Source organism: Procambarus clarkii, chromosome 53, assembly GCF_040958095.1.
Source record: "Procambarus clarkii isolate CNS0578487 chromosome 53, FALCON_Pclarkii_2.0, whole genome shotgun sequence".
Classification (NCBI taxonomy): domain Eukaryota; kingdom Metazoa; phylum Arthropoda; class Malacostraca; order Decapoda; family Cambaridae; genus Procambarus; species Procambarus clarkii.
This window is the reverse complement of record NC_091202.1, coordinates 22,113,650-22,138,519: the sequence shown is the minus strand read 5'-3', so window position 1 is coordinate 22,138,519 and position 24,870 is coordinate 22,113,650. Positions and strand designations below refer to the sequence as shown.

Below are 24,870 nucleotides of genomic sequence, written 5' to 3'. Positions count from 1 at the left end.
TTCCTGTATGGTGCCTATTAATCTTGTTTAAATTACCAATCAAGCTGTCAATGCAATCAATCAGAGCTTTAATATACCAATGTGCTTTAATATACTTACTAATCTCTTTCATCTCATTTATTTTCTTTCTTGCAATGTATTTGTTATCATTTTATTAATTCCGCTAGACTTTACCTACTTAAAATTATCTGTTAGATTAAGGACCTGCCCGAAACGCTGCGCGTACTAGTGGCTTTACAATATTGTAAATACTATGCTATGTATTCTCACAAACCCAATGTACCTTCTTGTATATAAATAAATAAATAAATAAATAAATAAATAAATAAATAAATAAATAAATGGAGTGTTTCCACAAATTTAGTCTGACTGGAGATATCAAAGAGATATTTATCTCTGGTGTGGTGCTCATGGGTTATTATATCTATCAAGGAAAAGTTTCAAATCAAGATTAACATTTAGGAACAAAGTTTTGTACATGTAGATAGCACATGAGAATGTGTGGAGTGAGTGAGTGTCTAGCATGTTAAGGGACTTAAACAGAGGGGCTGTGTGTTGTCTCAAGACAGAGTTTGTTATAGTTCTGATAGCTGATTTTTGCTGAGTGATGATGGGCTTGAGGTAGTTTGCAGTGGTTGACCCCCATGCACAGATACCGTAGGTAAGATAGGGATAGATTAGTGTGTAGTATAATGAGAGGAGAGCAGAGTAGGGAACATAATATCTGAGGTACCGAGGCCCCTAACTTGGTCCAACAGGCTGTTACTTGGCAGCCCGTCCTCCTCCTAAGGTTCCATAACAACAAGAAATTGTCGTACTAAGGTGCCCTTATCCTAACATACCAGAGGACCTAAAACAGAAAACGAGACAGTATTTCAATTTCACGAGCCGCTATCATTTTCAAGCACAATTTGTCAAAATGCGACGTTCATTTAGGAGGACGGTTTGTGCTTGAAGCGGCCCGCTGGCCCACATATCCACTACAACCCGGTTGGTCCACCAAGAACTTATTGAAATGTTTCTTGAAGACATCCATCTTTATTCCGGCAATAATTCTAATACGTGCTGGGAGGGTGTTGAACAGCCGTGGACCTCTGATGTTCAAACAGTGCTCTCTGATTGTGCCTATGGCACCTCTACTCCTCAACGTTTATATTCTGTATTTCTTTCCGTATCATTCGTCCCAGTATATCTGAGTTTACTTGAGGGCCACCAGCACTAGTGGTCTCGACGAGGACAGGAAGCCGGCGGCTTGTTCAAGGTCCTCCACTTTATCTTGATCATTCTTTCCAGGTGGATTTTAAACCCTAACAGAGTTTTGGCGTTTGCGGCTTCGCCGGGTAGGCGGTTCCACGGGTTTATAACCCTGTGGGTGACAAAGCTTCTCCTGTTCTTAGTCCCACATTGTGGCTTTTTGAGCTTGAAACCGTTGCTCCTTGTTTGTGTTACATCTGACCTGTTGAAGAAGTTGTCAGGATCAACATCCTCCAAATTGTTCAGTATTTTAAAAGTTTCCATGAGATCACCAGTTTGATCCGTGTCATGCTTGGTTTGTAGTGCTTGCTTGCTTGGAAGCACCTCAAGGTAGTGTTGTTAGCCCTGTGGCCCTCAACCGTTCCTGATACGTCAGTTAACTTACCTCTGGAATGGATTTTGTTGGCCGGTGTTGCACTTCTCCAGAGCAGCTATGTCCTTCTGAAAGTGAGGTCGTCACGCTTGGCTACAGTAATCTAAATATCGGCGCACCAGAGAATTATACAGTTGAATCATTACCTTCTTTGTCTTAAAGTCGAAGGTACGCTTGATTATTCCGAGGGTTTGGTTAGCTTTTCTGGCTGCTGCCCCCACCTGCTGTGCAACTTCTAGTGAGTGGTGGAGTTTGATTCCAGGATCCTTTCCTTCATTAATCTGCCTTAATGTAATAGCATGGATTTGGTAGTTGCATGTTGATGTATGTTATTATTCTACTGTGCAAATTTTGGACCTGACCCTCCAGTACCTTCCATGTATATATTATTTGATACCCTTCTCGTCTCCTTTCCACAGAGTACATTTTGAGAGCTCTGAGACTGTTCTAATAATTCAGATGTTATATCGTGTCTATGCCTACCGTATATTTTCTCTGTATTCCCTCTGTTTCAGCATTCTCTCCTGCTCTGAAGGGGGAAGTGAGTACTGAGCAGTACTCAAGACGGGACAACACCACATGATTTATATAGTATTAGCACTGCTGTAGGGTCTCTGGATTTGAACATTCTCATAATCCATCCTATCATTTTCCTGGCTGGTCATATATTGGCTCGGTTAGTGGCTTTACAAGCGTGTAAAACATCAATGTTATGTGCTCCCAAAACCCAATGTACCTTCTTGTATATATAACAAAAACAACAACAAGCTGACTATCTCCTGGGTACCTATTTACTGATAGGTGAACAGAGGTATTAGGTGATAGGGAACGTGTCAAACCATTTCTGTCCTGTCCGGCACTCGAACCCGGAATTCCCGATTGAGTCTAGAACGAACCCGACTGTAGTACTAAGACCATTAATATATGGAATTTCTGATTATCTGATGAGAACGACATGTTCCCCTTTTAATTAGTGGAGTAATTAGGCAGCAATCTTAAGGAGAGAGTTAAGACGTTCATGAAAGACCTCCCATGCACTCCCACGTCTCCCACGCACTCCCACGTCTCCCACGCACTCCCACATCTCCCACGCACTCCCACGTCTCCCACGCACTCCCACGTCTCCCACGCACTCCCACATCTCCCACGCACTCCCACGTCTCCCACTGGTTGAGTGAACTATTTATGACACTGCATAAAAACTGAGAAACCCCAACTTTGTATATTAGAATTAAGTTAACCTACACACTAATGTTAAATAAACATGGCTGAGACGGAGAACATTTCTAACTCAAATTGCGTGTCCTCTGTGGGCCGCTATGTTAACAACATCTTATCTACTCATCTATAAACACACTGGCATAACCGACACCAATTTAATCCCCAATGCTAATTTCAAGGCACGACCAATATCCACCAGAATCTCCTGAGATATTGTGTCTAGCATTAATTTATCATCGAAGACGATGATAAATTAACCTCTAGAAGTCAACTCTAGACGCGAGTAATACCACCAGGTCCCGCGCCGTGGCTCCTGCTAGTAAGCTGCTCTAGATACCAGTTATGATACCAGTTATTATGATAACTGATACCAGTTATTATGCCCGAAATGCTTTGCGTAATAGTGGCTTTAGGCATTGTATGTACTAGCTCTATCTATAAGTCCACCAATCTTTGTAAAAATTTCTTGTATGTATGTACCTTACCTAAATAAACATTTATTTATTTATTTATTTATTTATTTATTTATGAAGCAAGGCGTCGCCTCAATGAAGAGTCACTAGACTGTGACTCTTCACACATTGGAAAAGTCTAGAGTCGTCGTTCGAGGCTTCACGCTCGACGACTCTGGCACGACTCAAGTCGAGAGAAAACGTGGATGTTAGAGAGACTGTATAACTTGGCTCACGAGACTAGCCATAACATAATTAAGAGGACCTGAACATGTGAAATAAAACACTGAACAGTTCGTGATGTTATGCAGGTTAAGCACCAGGGATGTGTGTGTGTGTGGGCGTGTTGTGGGCTCACAAACATGCTGTTCTTAAGGGCCAGAGCCCCCACACACACTACTCCTGAAGGTAACAGAGTCCCCCACACACCCTCCTGAAGGTAACAGAGCCCCCCCACACCCTCCTGAAGGTAATAGAGCCCCCCACACACCCTCCTGAAGGTAACAGAGCCCCCACACACCCTCCTGAAGGTAACAGAGCCCCACACACCCTCCTGAAGGTAACAGAGCCCCCACACACCCTCCTGAAGGTAACAGAGCCCCACACACCCTCCTGAAGGTAACAGAGCCCCCACACACCCTCCTGAAGGTAACAGAGCCCCACACACCCTCCTGAAGGTAACAGAGCCCCCACACACCCTCCTGAAGGTAACAGAGCCCCACACACACCCTCCTGAAGGTAACAGAGCCCCACACACCCTCCTCCTGAAGGTAACAGAGCCCCCACACACCCTCCTGAAGGTAACAGAGCCCCACACACCCTCCTGAAGGTAACAGAGCCCCACACACCCTCCTGAAGGTAACAGAGCCCCCACACACCCTCCTGAAGGTAACAGAGCCCCACACACACCCTCCTGAAGGTAACAGAGCCCCCACACACCCTCCTGAAGGTAACAGAGCCCCACACACCCTCCTGAAGGTAACAGAGCCCCACACACCCTCCTGAAGGTAACAGAGCCCCCACACACCCTCCTGAAGGTAACAGAGCCCCCACACACCCTCCTGAAGGTAACAGAGCCACACACACACACCTCCTCCTGAAGGCAACAGAGCCCCCACACACCCTCCTGAAGGCAATAGAGCCCCCCCACACACTCCTGAAAGTCATACTGCTCTCCACACACACAGACGGGATCATAGAGCCGAAGCTCAACCCCCCGCAAGCACAACCAGGTGAGAACACACCCTTCTGAAGACTACAGAGCCCCTGGGGGAGCCCTCGGGGTCACCTTGGAGGGCGCGAGGTATAAACAAGCAGAAGAGAGGAGAGAATCAGTCGCTTCGGCACTTCTCGAGCAAGATGGTCGCCCACCACCTCCTTCTCCGCCTCGTCGGCTTGTAAGTCTTACCACTTCACCTCACGTTTATTCTCTTTATATTACTTGTGACACCTAAAGAGCAGCGTAACTCTTCTAAGTAAGGTTTCACAAATATTTGCTACATTTATATTGCAGATTTAAACCAGAGATTCCCTTTAGATGCTTAAACCAAATCTTTACAAAGATGTACCTCCATCAAGATGGCGGCTTAGAAACAAACGAAAAATATGTTTTTTTTAAACTATTCGTTATATATATTTATCAGACTTTAAATAATTTAATTTCTCAACTTTATGCAGTAACTTAGCTAATGCTATCGTGCCAGAAGTTAGTTGTGAGATATTTTGAGCGCTGGGCAACATAACTGGATTGTTCTTTGTTTGTGGGTTCGAGAGCGCTCTTGGACCAGCGCTGCCCTCAGGTCACCTGCACGTCAGGGATGCCCCAAGGTCACCTTCAGACCAGAGGTGTTCCTAGGTCACCTTCAGACCTAGAGGTGTTCCTAGGTCACCTTCAGACCTAGAGATGTTCCTAGGTCACCTTCAGACCAGAGGTGTTCCTAGGTCACCTTCAGACCTAGAGGTGTTCCTAGGTCACCTTCAGACCTAGAGGTGTTCCTAGGTCACCTTCAGACCTAGAGGTGTTCCTAGGTCACCTTCAGACCTAGAGATGTTCCTAGGTCACCTTCAGACCAGAGGTGTTCCTAGGTCACCTTCAGACCAGAGGTGTTCCTAGGTCACCTTCAGACCTAGAGGTGTTCCTAGGTCACCTTCAGACCAGAGGTGTTCCTAGGTCACCTTCAGACCTAGAGATGTTCCTAGGTCACCTTCAGACCTAGAGGTGTTCCTAGGTCACCTTCAGACCAGAGGTGTTCCTAGGTCACCTTCAGACCTAGAGGTGTTCCTAGGTCACCTTCAGACCAGAGGTGTTCCTAGGTCACCTTCAGACCAGAGGTGTTCCTAGGTCACCTTCAGACCTAGAGATGTTCCTAGGTCACCTTCAGACCTAGAGGTGTTCCTAGGTCACCTTCAGACCAGAGGTGTTCCTAGGTCACCTTCAGACCAGAGGTGTTCCTAGGTCACCTTCAGACCTAGAGGTGTTCCTAGGTCACCTTCAGACCTAGAGGTGTTCCTAGGTCACCTTCAGACCAGAGGTGTTCCTAGGTCACCTTCAGACCAGAGGTGTTCCTAGGTCACCTTCAGACCTAGAGGTGTTCCTAGGTCACCTTCAGACCTAGAGGTGTTCCTAGGTCACCTTCAGACCAGAGGTGTTCCTAGGTCACCTTCAGACCAGAGGTGTTCCTAGGTCACCTTCAGACCTAGAGGTGTTCCTAGGTCACCTTCAGACCTAGAGGTGTTCCTAGGTCACCTTCAGAGGCTCCACCAGCACCGCACGATACGAGGTGACAGTATTTTGCATAAGATGACGCTCCTGAAACAATCAAGAGAGGAAGGACAAAACAACTCGATCAGAAATCGAAGACAATCTACGAAGAGTCAAGAAGTGCCGAAAGAACCGCCTGGAAACCTCATACTGCCGCCGAGACGAAACTCGCAGGTGGGACAACATCAACGAAGCCACCTGATCATCATATAAATGGTGATAAACCCGCGTCAAAAAGACCAGACGCGAAGACCGGACGAGAAGATCGAACCAGCCACGTACCAGTCCGAACTGATCTGCTGAAAGAGGTGGAGCCGCGGGAAGACCCTCGGGTTTGGACACCAAGCAAGCAGCGCCTGAAACCAAGGGGCCAACAGACCTTCTCTCTCCTGGTAAGTCCCCAAGGGAGCCAGGTCCTGGAGCAACAATCGAACCGGGGGAAGAGCCAACGGAATGAGTCGGCACCGACCGTCTATTCCGTGGACAGGGAAATGAAACGGGACAGGCCGCCCGCCAGGACGTTAGACACTCCCAGGATATGAACTGCTAGGAAAGCCAAACCCCAAGAACTCTGCAGACGAGACATCCGAAGCGGCCAGCCTCAAAGAACCAAGGACCGCATCGAACCCCCGCGGTTCAGACAATGAACCACTGGGAAGCAGTCCGAATGAAGCCGGATCATCGATCCGCGAGCAAACGCGAACCCTCAGAAGCGAATACCACACCACCTCAAACCCCCGCACCGTGCTGTGAACCCGACGGAAGAACAGACCTCACCGACCCTGCAGCCCGTCCTCCAAACAAAGATCCAAAAGTGATTCCATGCACCCGCCAAACCCCCTGTTTATGAATGAAAAACGGTTTACACACGACTCACAACTGATTTCGTTAGAACACTTCCGGAACAAGTGCTTCACTGGCGAGTTTTGTTCGAACCACATCGCTATAAATGCTTCACCCACGTACTACAAATGCAAATAATCGCCATCCGAACCTAAACACCTAACCTAACCTAACCTATGCCTATATATGCACAATATGCTAATATATTATAACATTAATTTATATTTGAGAAAATTCTTGTTTTGAATGAATAGCATGTTAAAATTTATGAATGCGTCTGTGGGGGCGACCGCTGGATGTAATGGATTTGAGTCGAGGACGGGTTGGACCCTGAGGGGTGACCAGTGGGTCAATAGCACTGGTCACAAAGCCACAGTCGAGAGACGACGCATCCGTGAACACATCGAGCAAGGGCTCGGGTAGGTGCCACAGCACTGAACTCCTAAAAACCCAGAGGAAGCCGGCGATGCAGCACCCGACGCACGGCTCCCGGGGCCCGAACCCAGCGTTCGTGAGAGCGGCGGAATGGACGTCCCCGAAGGAATCAGAACAACCGCCGAAGCCAGATACGACCCGACGGGTGGACCAACACGGTGAAGTTCAGACTCCTGTACAGCTGCTTGTACAACCGACGAGTGATCCGGAAGACAGGACAGCGGGACGGAGAGACAAGGAAGCGGTCCGAGTCCCATACAAGATCCAGCTAAGTCCGAACCTGAGATGGAACCAAATGGGACTTCCTCCAGTTTACCAAGAACCCGAACCCAGTGAGCTGGGAAAGAACCAAATCCCTGGCGAGCAGACACGCGGACTGGCTGGGAGTCCAGACAAGCCAGACGTCGAGGTAAGCCAGAACCCGAACCCCCTAACAAACACAAACGGGTCATCACGACCCGGGTAAGGCGTGTTAACATGCGAACTGCCAGATTCAAGCCGAAGGGAAAGCAACGAAAGTGGTAAGGCTGTCGCCCCACGACAAAACCGAGCCAGGCTCTGAACCCCGGATGGTAGAGTGGGAGAGGTGATGTCAGTGATGATTACGTATGGTCAGTGGTAGAGTGGGAGAGGTGATGTCAATGATGACTACATATTGGTGACTGTTGGGATATGACTGGATATAGTTCAGAACAAGGCCATGAATTTTGTAGTGATGAAGTTAAAGTAGAAAGTTCTTGTGATGTTTGGTATCAAAGGCCTTTCTCAGGTCAATGAAGAGGCTAGTTGGGAGCTTATTTTGTCAAGGTCTATTTAGATTGTCAAACATACTAATAATAATAATAATAATAATAATAATTCTTTGTGTCAGGTGACAAGCAGCCAGTGTATATATATACATGTTAGGCTTATATCGAGGTCCCCCCCACATCCCCAGGGTCAAATTACTGGCCCTCCCCAGGATGCAACCCCACAACAACCTGACTAATCCCTGGGGTATACTTACTGTTAGGTGAACAGAGGCATTAGGTGATAGGAAACGCTCCCAACCATTTCTCTCCCACCCGGGATTCGAACTAGACATTCCCGATTGTGAATCGAGAAGGAAGCAGACTGTTCTACCGGAGCCCCTTTATCATTAATGACACTTTTGTAGGTAAACTTATCTTCATAATAGATTCCTGAATCATCACATTTTTATCTACTCTGCATTATTGAATGGCTGTATATATATATATATATATATATATATATATATATATATATATATATATATATATATATATATATATATATATATATATATATATATATATATATATATATATATATATATATATGGCTAAGTTGAATAATTGCGCCACAGTATTAGTCGGGTTCGTTCTCGACTCACAATTGTGAAATCCGGGTTCGCATCCCGGGAGAGAAATTGATGGATCACGTTTCCTGTCTCCTAATGCTCCTGTTTACCTAACAGTAAATAGAAACCCAGGAGTTAGTTAGTCGTGAAGTTGCAGCCTGGAGAGCGGTCATTAATTCGACTCTTCGGGAAACTCGATATAAGTCTAACATGTACAGTATATACACTAGCTGCCTGTCCCCGACACAATTAAGTAATCAATATTATAGCGAGTACAAGCATTTATAGCTATCATTTACACCTGTTACAATCGGTAACTTAACATGTTATATTTGCACGAAACGCTGTGCGTATTAGTGGCTTTAGGTATTGTATGTACTAGCTCTATCTATTATGTTTGTAAATCAACTATATATGTATTTTTTCCTGAATAAACAAATTAATTTAATTTAATATTGACCTACATTACTTACCACAGGACAGTGTTGCTGACCACTGAGGCGAAGGGGCTGCTTCAGGGGGACCCCAGTGGTAAGTGGTGACCCCTTCACCATCTGTTCCAGTGATGACCCCCCTGCACCACCTGTTATAGTAGTGGTTACCTTCACCATCTGTTCCAGTGATGACCCCCTGCACCACCTGTTATAGTAGTGGTTACCTTCACCATCTGTTCCAGTGATGACCCCCCTGCACCACCTGTTATAGTAGTGGTTACCTTCACCATCTGTTCCAGTGATGACCCCCCTGCACCACCTGTTATAGTAGTGGTTACCTTCACCATCTGTTCCAGTGATGACCCCCTGCACCACCTGTTATAGTAGTGGTTACCTTCACCATCTGTTCCAGTGATGACCCCCTGCACCACCTGTTATAGTAGTGGTTACCTTCACCATCTGTTCCAGTGATGACCCCCTGCACCACCTGTTATAGTAGTGGTTACCTTCACCATCTGTTCCAGTGATGACTCCCTGCACCACCTGTTATAGTAGTGGTTACCTTCACCATCTGTTCCAGTGATGACCCCCCTGCACCACCTGTTATAGTAGTGGTTACCTTCACCATCTGTTCCAGTGATGACCCCCTGCACCACCTGTTATAGTAGTGGTTACCTTCACCATCTGTTCCAGTGATGACCCCCTGCACCACCTGTTATAGTAGTGGTTACCTTCACCATCTGTTCCAGTGATGACCCCCTGCACCACCTGTTATAGTAGTGGTTACCTTCACCATCTGTTCCAGTGATGACCCCCCTGCACCACCTGTTATAGTAGTGGTTACCTTCACCATCTGTTCCAGTGATGACCCCCCTGCACCACCTGTTATAGTAGTGGTTACCTTCACCATCTGTTCCAGTGATGACTCCCTGCACCACCTGTTATAGTAGTGGTTACCTTCACTACCTGTTCCAATGGTGACCCCTCCACCATCGGAGCCTCGAACCGTGGACCAGAAAAGCAGAAGACTCTATATATATATATATATATATATATATATATATATATATATATATATATATATATATATATATATATATATATATATATATATAATATATATATATATATATATATATATATATATATATATATATATATATATATTACATACAAGAGTTCTTTCATTCTTGTAAAGCCACTAACATTCATAGCGTTTCGGTCAGGTCCTTAATCTTAATTTTCTCTGGAATACGACCCGCCATTTCGTTTAACAACCAGGTACCCATTCACTGCTGGGTGAACAGAGGAATATTGTTAAGGATTGGCGCCTAGTCAGTGCTCCCCGGCCCATACGGGCTCACTATAGCCCGTGCTACATGGAAATATTGTTCCAGTTGCTGAATCTAAAACAACAAAAAACATCCCGGGGCCAGGATATGAATCCAGTCCAAATTGCTCGCAAAGGTCGAGGCGAATGTGTTACAACTGCGCCATGAGCACTAGGTGTTGAGTTAAAGAGTTATCCTCTGCTCTTTCCTCAAGGAGAAGAGTAGATAAAGTATGAAGGGTCAACAAATGTACACGAACTGCTCAAGAATATGACCGTCCCCATTAGCATATGCATTATGCTATTCTTCGCATAGACTGCCAACTTTTCCGTGCAGTTCCCGTGGCACAGTGCAACCCGTCCTCGACTCAAGTCCATTACATCCAGCGGTCGACCCCACAGACGCATTAATAAATTTTTACATGCGGTTCATTCAAAATGGGAATTTTCTCAAATATAAATTAGTATTATTATATATTAGCATATTGTGCATATAGAGGCATAGGTTTGGTTAGGTGTTCAGGTTCTGTCGGCGATTATTTGTATTTGTAGTGCGTGGGTGAAGCATTTACAGTGTTGTGGTTCCAACAAAACTCGTCAGTGAAGCACTTGTTCTGGAAGTGATCGAACGAAATCAATTGTGAGTTGTGTGCAGCCCGTCTTCCAAACAAAGACCCAAAAGTGATTCCATACACCCGCCAAACCCCCAGGTGTTTATGAATGAAAAACAGTTTACACACGACTCACAACTGATGACATTCGAACACTTCCGGAACAAGTGCTTCACTGACGAATTTCATTCGAACCACAACGCTGTAAATGCTTCACCACGTACTACAAATACAAATAATCGCCGACAGAACCTGAACACCTAACCAAACCTATGCCTCTATATGCACAATATGCTAATATATTATACTAATAATTTATATTTGAGAAAATTCCCATTTTGAATGAACAGCATAAAAAGTTAATGAATGCATCTATGGGGTCGACCGCTGGATGTAATGGACTTGAGTCGAAGACGGGTTGGTCGTGTGTAAACCGTTTTTCATTCATAAACAGGGGGTTTGGCGGGTGCATGAAATCACTTTTGGGTCTTTCTTTGGAGGACGGACTGCGCAGTGTTATCACATTCGCCCCACGCTTTGTGAGTGATTTGGCCTAGGTTCGTATCCTGGTTGGGGAGGATTGACTGGGGTGCCAATCCTCAATCCTTAACTGTAGCCTCTGTTCATCCAGCTGGGAATGGGTACCTGGTTGTTTAACGATTTGGCGGGTCGTATTCCAGGGAAAACTAAGATTAAAGACCTGCCCGAAAAGCTATGCATGCTAGTGTAAGAACGAAAAATAAAAATCCATGCCAACTACATGCGCCAAAGGGCAGGCCGGGGGCCCGTGCCGCAGCTCTCAGGACAACCCGTCCTCGACTCAAGTCCATTCCATCCAGCGGTCGACCCCACAGACTCATTCATAAATTTTTACATGCTGTTCATTCAAAACGAGAATTTTCTCAAATATAATTTTTTTTTTATACAAGAAGGTACATTGGGGGTTAACAGAAAACATAGAAATTAAGTTGATTTTTACATTCTTGTAAAGCCACTAGCACGCATAGCGTTTCGGGCAAGTCCTTAAACTAACAGATAATTTTTAGATAATTCACAGTAAAATAGATAAAAAATGTTTACAGGTACTTTACAGCTTTACTTTACAGGTACAGATAATTTTAAGTAGAATAATTACGGTGAAGTTGACAAAATTTTTTTACAGGTACATTGCAAGAAATTTTGACACAAAAGCAGATTAGAATAATACACAATAATAACAATACACAATAATGAACAAGGATTACTAGGTATATTAGGGTAACATTTCAGGGTTATACATTGGTTCACTGAAGCACAAAATGAGGATCAATTTAAGGAATAATGCAGTTGAAAATGCACTCAATACAACAACCATAATATCAGATGATATCTAGATGAGAAGCACGTGTTTCGGAAGTGTTCGGACGTCAGCAGTTGTGAGTCGTGTTTAAACCGTTTTTCATTCATAAACTTGGCGTTTGGAGGGTGTATGGAATCACTTTTGGGGTCTTTGTTTGGAGGACGGGCTGCTCAGGTAGCGCGGAGGCCTGAACACAAACCCTTCCACACACTCACATGCAATTTATAAAAGTATACAGCCCCTCCTCGCAAACGAAGAACCAAGCTCGTTTATCCAGCCGCCAAACCCCCCCGTTTATAAATGAAAGCGGTTTACACATGACTCACAACTGATGACGTCCGAACACTTCCGAAACACGTGCTTCTATCATGTCCTTTGTTCGAACCACAATTCTATAAATGCTTCACCCACGAACTTCAAATACAAATAATCGCCAACAGAACCTAAACACGTAACCTAATCTAGCCTATGCCTAACTATACATAGAATTCTTATTTATATTAATATATATTTATATATGAGAACAAACCAATTTTTAATACACAGGATGATAAAATTTATGAATGCGTCTGGGGAGGACGGCCGCTGCTGTAAACAGTGTAGTGTAAGGTCGGGTTGAAGTATAACTATATAAGCAGCCCATCCTCTAAACAAAGACCCAAAGTCCTTTCCATGCACCCGCCAAACCCCACTGTTTATGAATGAAAAACGGTTTACATAAGACTTAGAACTGATGACGTTCGAACATTTCCGGAACAAGTGCTTCGCTGACGACTCTTGTTCGAACTACAACGTTGTAAATGCTTCACCCACGTACTACAAATACAAATAATCGCCAACAGAATCTAAACATTCAACCTTACCTAACCAGTGCCTAAATATGTATAATATGCTAATATATAATAATATTTATTTATATTTGAGAAAATTCCTATGTTGGATGAACAGCATGTTAAAAATGTTATTCAGCATGTTATTTAGTCTCCGTGGTGTAGTGGTAAGACACTCGCCTGGCGTTCCGTGAGCGCTTTGTCATGGGTTCGTATCCTGGCCGGGGAGGATTTACTGGGCGCAAATCCTTAACTGTAGCCTCTATTTAACTCAACAGTAAAATATGTACTTGGTTGTAACAACGATTCTTCGCGGCGGGGATCGTATTCCAGGGACCTGCCCGAAACGCTATGCGTACTAGTGGCTCTACAAGAATGTAACAACTCTTGTATATATCTAAAAAAAAAAAAATGATGAATGCGTCCTTGGGGGTCAATGCAACGCTGGATGCAATTAATGGACTTGATCTAAAGACGGGTTGACATACGATATCTGCAACACTTTTTATGCTCTACAACTTTTATTCAAAGACTGTTTTGTTTTAATAATTCATTATTTACATTTTATTGAAGAGAAACGTAACGTTTTAAGCAGAAAATGTAGCAAAAATATTTTTTGTATCATAAAATGGTCAAAAAGATGAACAAAAATGGTGAACAATATTATATTACTACTAAAGCACATTTAAAAAATCAATCTTCCAGGTCAATTAGTTTGTCTGTTGTAGGTGTTTTCGCAAACCCTCACAAAAATCCAATATGGCCGACTTCTTTTTCAAAATGGCGCAAAACTCACAGCGAGATTTTTTGGGATTATCTTGGAAGTGTTGGGTATCTGGGGCTTTAACTTAAATATTAGATTATTTGATTATTATGTTTAAGATAAATCGAAAGACCACCCACTTTTGAGAAAAGAGGGAAAACAAAGGTGATTATTAGATTGACACTATAGAACCATGGCAGTGCCTATGTACGATAATTAACTTAACAATCACTTGAAAATAATGAATAGACTGTGTTATTAATTAATTAAAGTTAAAGCCTCAAATATCAACATTTGGGGGGGGGGGTATTTCTAGAAGTTCATATATATCTAGGAACCAGTGTGGGTTCGTCACCAGTTCATTGTTGAATTAGTAACATAGAAAATCTAAACTAATATAGATTCAAAGATATGATACCTCAAATAATGAATATATTAAAAGATTATGAATTATTGAGCAACAATAAGAGCAAAACACCTTAAACATTAAGCCATAAATTCTGGCATTAAATTATTCACTGTAAAAATCCTATATGTGAATTTATATAGAAACTACTAAAAATCTTAGCTAAATTTATACGAAAGCGGGTGTCTTAGCTGTAAGACGACTTATGTAATTCCGTTTCGTTACTCGTCCTCGTGACCACATGCTCCCAATAAGGAAGAAACCCGTGGAAATTATCGTGAGTGATGAGAGACAACTTGTTAACTCCTCGTCAACACGCTGCAATCAGGGAAAATTAAGTAGCATTGTATTAGGCTATAAATTATTTCAATATTCATTGAAATTGAAATATATGAAGAAAATCAACTAACGTTGTGTTGTTATTGGGTTTACATCGTAATGACAGACTACCCACAAATATACAATCTGGAGTGATGCATCAGACTAGAAAGGTATACTTAACATGAGTGTATCAAATACTAAAGTCTGCCGAAACCACGTCTGCCAGTCCCAAGCGTCCACTGTTGTGTACGCGTAATTACGGGCCATGACTTCAATTGTTGATGCGTTATTAACTGGTAGGGCACTGTAGAACACGTGGGGAGGTAATTGGTGCCTATTGGTGGAGTTGTAACGTAATTAGTGTTGGAAAACTCTTTATTCACACCACCACGCGTCTTCCCTTCCTGATCGCTAGTCGAACACGTGAGGACTAATGGCGGCTCGCCGCTCGCGTCTCCCTCAACCCCCTCCTCGCATTCACAATAGAATTTAGTAATCACGGAGAATTCTTTTCCTTGTAATTATTAAAGTAATGCTCTAAAAGAATAGGGTTGCAATTGTAGGGAACTATATTGTTTATATTCTCGCTAGATAGTGTTGATTAAGCACCGTTTCGTTATTAACGAGAAATGGGAAGTATTTTCATGGCGTTCGTATGTAACAGATAAAACTGTTGTTTAGGGATAATCTTAGTTAATAACTCTCGGTTATTGGATCATTAGGAGTTATATTATCAGTAACTAATTATTATACAGTATACTGATAAAAGTAGAAAACCATATTCAATCCTCTAACATATTGGTAATAAATGTGTCTAGATAGACATTATCTGACGCAATCCTGCCTCTCTGTGTCGTGAGAATTTCAACAATTCATGCGCAGATAAAGAAATATTAATTTATGTTAGTATTACAATTAGTAAGGTTAATTGATATTGTGGTTAATATACAACAATAGTGTATTGTGATACAATAGAGATGTATCAGTGTTGGAAATTTCCAACAGGAAGCATTCAGTTGGGCACCATGAACATTTTTACATTGGTACCATCATGTTATTTTGAATGTCTAGGTTCAGCCTGTTTCGAGCCTAATTTGACTACTATAAAGTCTTTCGTCCTTCACAGGTACACTTGCATCAGACTTTGCAGCAAGTTCTTCACATTTTAAAACCGCAAGGTTGGCAAGGAGCCCCGAGAACACCGGGTTCTTCATGCATGTGAGAGAAGGACCAGCGTGGAAAAGAAGCAGTAGAAAGACTGAAGAACTAACCGGTAGTAGTTCAAGAGTACCAGGGGAGCATTTCGTGCGTGGGGGAGAAGGACCAGCATGGAATAAGTCCAGGGTAGTGACTGAGGCGGAGCAACCACCACAAGTAACCGGTAGTAGTTCAAGAGTACCAGGGGAGCACTTTGTGCGTGGGGGAGAAGGACCAGCGTGGAATAAGTCCAGGGTAGTGACTGAGGCGGAGCAACCACCACAAGCAACCGGTAGTAGTTCAAGAGTACCAGGGGAGCATTTCGTGCGTGGGGGAGAAGGACCAGCGTGGAATAAGTCCAGGGTAGTGACTGAGGCGGAGCAACCACCACAAGTAACCGGTAGTAGTTCAAGAGTGCCAGGGGAGCATTTTGTGCGTGGGGGAGAAGGACCAGCGTGGAATAAGTCCAGGGTAGTGACTGAGGCGGAGCAACCTCCACAAGTAACCGGTAGTAGTTCAAGAGTACCAGGGCAATACTTCGTGCGTGGTGGACAAGGACCGGCATGGGAAAGAAGGCCTGGATAACATAACAAAGGAGCCCTAACATGAAGAAGGAACACTGCCATAGGAGAGAAGCACCTACATATAGAAGGGATATTCGCTTAGAGAAGCAGCACTCATGTGGAGAAATTTCACATACACTGTACCGCTAGACAAAAAACGACCACGTATTCTTTGCACTACCCCACCTTGAGTACTTCCAGAAATGCATTACATCACTTAAAATCACTCTTTTTGTTCAGTCTGTTATCTAGTATCTAGTGAAACTCCGTCCATTGTGTACAAGAGACGAGCCTCCCATGCCCTTGCCCCACCCATAGCACTACTGTTCAACAAATCTATAGAGTGTCACACCTTCCCTGATATCCTCAAAAAAGCAAGAGTAACGCCAGTCCATAAAGGAGGCAATCCGGCGGACATAAACAATTATAGACCAATATCAAATTTACCCATTCTATCAAAAATATTTGAAAAAATTATTTACAAACAGCTCTATTCCTACCTCGTAAAATTCGACATACTCAGCCCCTGCCAGTTTGGCTTCCGGTCCCAAAAGAGCACCAACGATGCAATCATTAGTCTCCTTGACGTTATCTACTCAGCCCTTGACAAAAATGAGTTTCCGATTGGACTCTTCATTGACCTAAGAAAAGCCTTTGATACTGTTAATCACAACTACCTCTTACTTAAACTCCAGCATTATGGAATCCGAGGCCTTGCCCTTGACTACATCCGATCCTATCTTAGTGACAGACACCAAGATGTAACCATCTATGATACAACTTCTTCCACTCTACCAATTACCGTTGGAGTGCCACAGGGCAGTATCTTAGGACCTCTTCTATTTCTTATATATATAAACGATCTGCCTAATGTCTCTAATATTCTCAAACCTATATTGTTTGCTGACGATACTACCCTTATCTATTCAGACCTCAACCCACATACACTAAATAATGTTGTGAATAATGAATTAAAAAAAAGTCCACTTATGGATGTCAACGAACAAACTAACATCAAATGTTTATTTAGGTAAGGTACATACATACAAGAGATTTTACAAAGAGTGATGGAATTATAGATAGGGCTAGTACATACAATGCCTAAAGCCACTATTAGGCAAAGCGTTTCGGGCATGAAAAACTTAAAAGACTAAAGCTTAATACTAATTGAGTATAAAGAATAAAATGTGTTGAGAACAAATAAAAATAGAGATAAAAAAGGGGGGAAACATGGCTGAAAAAGCAGCACAAATACAATTAGGTCGACAAACAGCATTGTTTAAAAAAAACAGACATGGGTTGACAATAGAGGGATAAGGTAGGTTACAGGGAATTTATTAGGTAGAGCTGAGGTACAGTCTTTAACATGGTTGGGAAGGTCATTCCACATTCTGGGTCCCTTGATTTGTAGAGCACTTCTAGTTTGTACTCTTGGAATATCAAAACTGTAAACCACAATGCTGGTTCCTATCTATGCTGCATGAAGCCTCATCTGAGAGACTCCAGGACGGGTCCAAGTAGGATAGATGTATCCTCGAAGGAAGGAAAGATTGTGCAGCAGGAACATGTTGAGTGTTGAGTAATTAGAGGACGTAAATGATTTTGGGTAGTAGAGCCCCAAGCACAAATACCATAGTTGAGATATGGATAGATAAGGGAGTAATAGAGAGTCACCAAGGCAGGGCGGGGTACATAATATCTGATCTTAGAAAGAATGCCAACAGTTTTTTAAACTTTTTTTATATATTTAGAATGTGTCCCTGGAAATTCAGCTTCTGGTCAATGAGAATGCCAAGGAATTTGCCATCTAATTTGTTACAAATTTGGGTATTGTTTATTTTGAGATTTATTTGATTAGAGGATTTATTGCCAAACAGAATATAGAAAGTTTTGTCAATGTTAAGGGTAAGTTTGTTGGCAGTTAGCCAAAGATGGACTTTATTTAGCTCAGTATTTACTGTGGCATTTAGAGCACGGGGGTCAGGACTGGAGTAAATGAAGGTTGTGTAGTCAGCAAATAGAATTGGTTTGAGGTGTTGGGAGGCATTTGGAAGGTCATTAATGTAGATGAGAAAGAGGAGAGGGCCAAGTATGCTGCCCTGAGGAACACCAATGTTGATGGGTAGGGTGGGAGAAATTGAATTATTCACAGAAACATACTGGAGCCTGTCAGTAAGGTAGGATTTGAGGTATTGCAGGGAGTGTCCTCTGACTCCATAATGATGTAATTTAAGAAGAAGGTTTTGGTGGTTGACAGTGTCAAAAGCTTTACGCAGGTTCACAAATAACCCAACAGGGAACTCCTTTTTATCAAGAGCTGTATGAATCGAGTTAAGCATACTAATAAGTGCATCGTTAGTGCTTTTTTTGGGTCTGAAGCCATATTGGCAAGGGCTAAGTATATTGTGTTTGGCTAGATAAGAGTAAGGCTGCTTATAGATTAGTTTTTCAAAATTTTTTGACAAGTTAGGCAGGATTGATATAGGTCTGTAGTTGTTAACATCTGTGAGATCACCACATTTGTGGACAGGCGTTACTCTCGCTTTTTTAGAACATCTGGAAAGGTTTGGAGTTCAAGTGACTTGTTGAAGAGCAATGCAATAGTAGGGGCTAAAGGTCTGGAGGCTTTTTTGTAAATTAAAGTTGGTATCTCCTCAAGAGCACTAGCCTTGGTTTTAAGGGAAAGGATTATCTCATTGACGTCAGTGGAATTAATAGGCTTTAGGTACAGAGACTGGATAGTTACCTGTAAGATAGTCCTTAACGTCAGTACTGGAAGATGGAATATCATTTGCAAGGGATGACCCAATGGAAGAGAAGAACCTATTGCACTCAATAGCAGAATCAGAGGCTGAAAGCTGACCATCGTTATTGGACAGGAGTGTTGGTTTGTTATTTAAAGTCTTCTTTGATCCCAATATTTGTGAAATTGTGCTCCAAGTTTTTTTAATGTTGCTCTTTATTTGGGTAAATTTATCTTCGTAGTATTTAGTTTTGGCTCGTCTAATTAGCTTAGATAGCAATAATGAGTAATTCTTTGAGAATTCTTTGGAGACAATTCCTAACCTATACTTCTTCTCAAGGTCATGTTTTTTATTAATGGATTTAAGTATTCCCTTTGTAAGCCAGGGATTGTTAAGCTTTTTGGTTGTGACTTGTTTTGTAAGCATAGGACAGTGGGTGTTATAAAGGCTAAGAGTTTTTTGAAGAAAAGATTGCACTGCTAAGTTGATGTCCCCTATGTTACCTAACTAGGACTCCCAGTTGACATTATCAGCAGCAGTTATAAAATTGTCTATAGCAGTTTCATTGTGCAGCCTAAAACTTAACTCCCTTGACTCTAGAGGTGGTTTGCTAATGTTAGTTAAGAGAAATGTGGGGTAATGGTCTGTAGTGCTATCGGTGATTATACCTGAAGTAAGCGGAGAGGTTGTATGTTTGTCCAGATGTGATCTAGAGTCGTGGCAGTGCTATCAGTGATTCTAGTAGGTCTAGTGATTAAGGGTATGAGGAAGCAGGAATTCATACAGTTGAGGAAGCTAACAGCAGTAGGGTGTTCAGGCTCGCAGAGGTCAATATTAAAGTCCCCTGCGATAATTAGATGGTTTTTGTTCAGTCTGTTATCGAGTATTAGATTTCTAAGGTTTGAGTTGAATTGGGACACATCAGTGTTAGGAATTCTGTAGACTGCACCCACAGACAGGGCAGACTCGGCACCCTTGACTCTGAAGCTGGCGAAGATATACTCCCCATAGCAGTTTCTAGTTCTAATTTCTTTTAAGCATGTTAGTTCTTGGTGGTAGTAAAGAGCAGTGCCACCACCTCTCTGAAGCTGACGACAGTTGTGAATTGCTGAGTAGTTATGCATGTTATAGAGTTGAGTAGTATCCTCTTTCAACCATGTTTCAGTAAGTATAATAAAAGAGAATTTGTTGTCAAAAGTTTCAATCAAGGCACTAACATCATTGAAGTGTTTACCTAGGGATCTAACGTTCAAGTTGATTACAGAGATATTGTGATTATGAGTTAATACATTGTTTACATCATGTGCTGCAAAATATCTGTAATTTAGATCATTAAAGTGATGATTGTCATAGATAGTGGATAAGAGGTTAAGTTCTGGGTCTATACTTGTCTGCATAAAAAAGCTAGTTGCAGGAAAACAAGGCAAGAAAGGCAAATTACAAAGTAGAATTAAGCTATAAAAGGGGAAAAAATTTATAAACAATACTATACAAAACAAACACAATATGAACAACAAAAGAAAAAAATGAGGTAGCTTACAAGGGGCTTACAGGGGTACAATGGAGTAAGGGAGTATGGCGAGGCTAGGCAACCTAGGTAATAAATGAAATTAAAGAAAAGACATATAAACATGGACTATACAAAACAAAAGATATAGAAATACAAAACAAAGATATAAACAAAACATATGCAAATATAAATTGTGACACTATCTCTCCACATATATGCTTAAAATAGAAACTGTACTTGTGGTCGGTTTTGGGGCCTATTGCTGATGTGGCGATGTGTATTGAATTTTGTAACCAGCTCATCAAGATTGTAACGTGCTTAGCTATATGAATTGTGGGTTACAGAGGCCCATTATGTGCCTCTGTAACTCTTTCCACTACTGCCTACAAGATGGGTATGGGGTGCATAATAAATGAACTAAACTGAACTAACTGGATGTCAACCAACAAACTCTCACTAAACATAGAAAAGACCTACTACATCTTATTTGGAAACAAATCAACAAATGCAATTCAGCTTCAGATAGACAATGTTATCATCAGCAGTAAAAATTATGGAAAGTTTCTTGGCCTATACTCAGACAAGAGACTCAACTTCAGCACCCACGTACAACACATAACTAAGAAAGTCTCAGAAACGGTTGGTATACTCTCTAAAATCAGATATTATGTTCCAAACTATGTTCTCCTCACTATACTATGCGCTAATCTATCCCTATCTTACATATAATATCTGTGCATGGGGTTCAATCTCTGCAAACTACCTCAAGCACATCATCACCCAGCAAAAATCTATCAGACCAATAACAGACTCTGCTTTTTTTTTTTTTTTTTTGAGATATATACAAGAGTTGTTACATTCTTGTACAGCCACTAGTACGCGTAGCGTTTCGGGCAAGTCCTTAATCCTATGGTCCCTGGAATACGATCCCCTGCTGCGAAGAATCGTTTTTTCATCCAAGTACACATTTTACTGTTGCGTTAAACAGAGGCTACAGTTAAGGAATTGCGCCCAGTAAATCCTCCCCGGCCAGGATACGAACCCATGACATAGCGCTCGCGGAACGCCAGGCGAGTGTCTTACCACTACACCACGGAAACTGCATTCAGACAACACTCAGCTGCCCTGTGTAAATCCCTAAACAAGCTAAACATAAACTCACTCCACACATTCTCTTGTGCCATTTACAAAACCCTGTTCTGAGACTTCCTGGACAGATTAATAGAACCCATAATCAACACACCAGAAATAAATATATCTTTGATATCCCCAGAGCCAAACTAAATCTGTGTAAACACTTTATGCAAATAAAGGGACCTAGTATATGGAATTCACTCCCTAATGAACTGAAAAACTGTCCAACTTTTGCTTTATTCAAAAATGAAACAAAAAATTACCTAATTTCATCATCATAATTTCCTACCTAGTGCTTTAAACTCGCACTGTGTCACTCGGGGCATGATACATGTTGACACATGAAGGCATGGGACACACTCTTGTATACTATGGATGGTATTTCAATAATGTTCCCAGCTTTAGTTTTTAGTGAGTGAATGATGGACACATCTGTAGGTTTGACTAGTGAAAGGAGAAGAAAGCTGCCTGAAAGATATGTGGTAACATATGTATGAGTCTGTGGGATTTTTCGGGCAAGGTTAGCACCAACTGATGAAAAGAAGCTATTAAATTCAGTTGCCGTTTCTAGATCTGTTGCAGGTGTATAACCTTCCTTGGAGATTTTTATCTGGTTATGTGAATGTTGTTTAGCTCCTAGGATGTTAGAGATGGCTCGCCAGTGTGCTTTTCATGTTGCCTTTTGCTTCTTTGAATCTATTCTCATAATAGGAAAGTTTTGTTTTTCTTATTATACTGGTGAGCACTGATGAGTACCTCTTGACTACTGCCTTTGCAACTAGGCCAATCCTAAGTTTTTTCATATTCATGTTTCTTGTCGATTGCTTTGACTATGCCATTTGTGAGCCAGGGATTATTTAACCTTTTGCCAGTTACTTGCTTGGTAAGGAGAGGACAATGAGTATTGTAAAGGCTTAGAATTTTGGACCACATTTTAAAACAAGTCTCATAATGATCGGAAAACAAATGGAATTTTAACAAATACAGTATTTGAATTTTGGACTCAACATGAGTCCCCACTAGACATCCATAGAGATATTTATGGACACAATATCTATCCATGGCGAACGAAAGTTTTAAGTGTCGTTACCGAAAGGTGTAAGTAAGTAAGTACATTACTGTAATTATAAAAAGAAGGTGCCAAGTTGTCAAGAAGAGAAGAATTTGGTTCTTTATATGCACTTAGGTCAGACAAAAAAATTGTAAAGTTAAGTCTGTGAAGGTTAAATCTTATATAAAATCAATAATTATACTCAACTCTTGTGCTAAAATATTTATTTTTATTTGAAAATTCTCTATTTTTAAGTACTGTTCAGTATATTATATAACACAATAAAAAATCATATTATTTAATTTAAACTTTTCTTAAAGAATTGTACAAACATTGATTTTTTTAAGAAATTAAAATGTATAACAAAATATTAGATACCTATAAATATTTTTTTATTACAGGTATTTATATTTCAAAATTCCCCACCAAATGCCATTCTAAGATATCGCTGGTAGAGCTCTTCATCTATGCTGGTCATAATAATGATGTTCGGTGCTCGCTTCAGGTCGTCAATATGGTCAATTGCCATCTGGCCCCGTGTCAGACTACCCTAAAATAAAAAGATTGACATGATAAGGATTATTGTATATGTGTTGTTATAAATACAGTGCATTTTATTATTTAGAAAACTAACAGAAAAAGTAAAATATGGTATTGAAAGGTTTGAAATTTTATTATGCAGTAAATAGTACAGTACGAGCTAGTAAGCATGTCCACCCCCTCCCATGCTTTTTCCTTGGGAAGGGAGCTGAAGTAGAACAAGAGATTGACACAATCATAGATTTAAACTAGCTAAACACAGATGCCGAAGAAACATAAGAAAATTCACTTTCGCAAACAGAGTGGTAGACGGTTGGAACAAGTTAGGTGAGAAGATGGTGGAGGCCTAGATCGTCAGTAGTTTCAAAGAGTTATATGACAAAGAGTGCTGGACAGACGGGACACCACAAGCGTAGCTCTCATCCTGTAACTACACTTAGATAATTACACTTAGGTAATTACAATGATGGCGCAAGTCACCGGACTAAGGGTGGCAGGACGCATTCACCCAACAGGCACCATAGCGGAGGCAATATGTTCAAAGTTCGATGTCCAAAGGGCTTGGTAAAGGTGGAAGGAGGAAGAAGGATGAAGAACTTAAATTTTGGAAAAAGGATGTGGATGGTGAGTGAGGAGGCTTGACACTTAGGTGCTTATCCACCTTGGGTTGGCATAGGGTATTGATCATGGAGGTTGGTCTTGTAGTTGATGTTTAGATTTTTTCGGCAGCAGGAGGCTCGTGGAATGGCTGTTGGCTAACATGCTGGTGTAGGTGCTGTGTCTGGTTTGGAGGAGGCATCTTCCAATTGGAGGTGGTACATGACTTTTTGTTCTTGTGTGTGTTGTGGTGTTAATTATTTCCTTCAAGATTCATTTCCTCATATTGTTAGGCCCACTGGAACTATCCTTCCAGAGGTTTCTTTATTCTAAAGTTTTTCCATTGGTAGCTCGTGAAAATCTCTCTTTAAGTTTTAAGTACTGTACCTCCTGTGTGTCCCGAAGTATGCCTCTTTGTTGGGCCCCCTGGATAGTGCTCAATCCTCTATTTTTCCTCAAGGTTTGGCATAGTTTATATTGTTCCTGCATACTTGAGTGGCATGAGGTGGCAACCATTTTTCAGGTATTTTTGCACGAGTTTACCTGAGATTTACCTGAGAGCCACTAACACTAATGGCCCCGAAGAGGATAGGAAGCCAGATGCTTGTCGAAGGTCCCCCCATTTGCCTTGATGGATTTTTCAGCTGTACTTTAAATGTTAACAGAACTTTGGCATTTGTGGCTTTGGCAGGTAGGCAGTTCCATGGGTTTATAACCCTGTAGGTGAAGAAGCACCTCTTGTTCTGTCCTACATTGTGGCTTGTTGAGCATGAAATCGTTGCTCCTTGTTTGTGTTACATC

General features: G+C 41.9%; 1 protein-coding gene and 1 long non-coding RNA gene across 2 annotated transcripts in view; one reads left to right on the top strand and one right to left on the bottom strand.

The window, feature by feature from the left end:
- The first annotated feature begins 4,332 nt into the window (after positions 1-4,332).
- LOC138352356 (uncharacterized) lies at positions 4,333-16,716 on the top strand. The gene is made up of 3 exons (XR_011222773.1): positions 4,333-4,697; positions 9,178-9,230; positions 15,860-16,716. It is a non-coding gene; the product is annotated as an uncharacterized lncRNA (long non-coding RNA).
- A 6,085-nt stretch (positions 16,717-22,801) lies between these two features.
- LOC123767084 (nucleoside hydrolase) overlaps positions 22,802-24,870 on the bottom strand; it is a 28,960-nt gene continuing 26,891 nt past the window's right edge. The window contains exon 8 of the mRNA XM_045756569.2: positions 22,802-23,482. Within this exon, the coding sequence (XP_045612525.1) occupies positions 23,345-23,482 (138 nt within the window). The 3' untranslated portion in view covers positions 22,802-23,344. The remainder of the gene's footprint in view (positions 23,483-24,870) is intronic.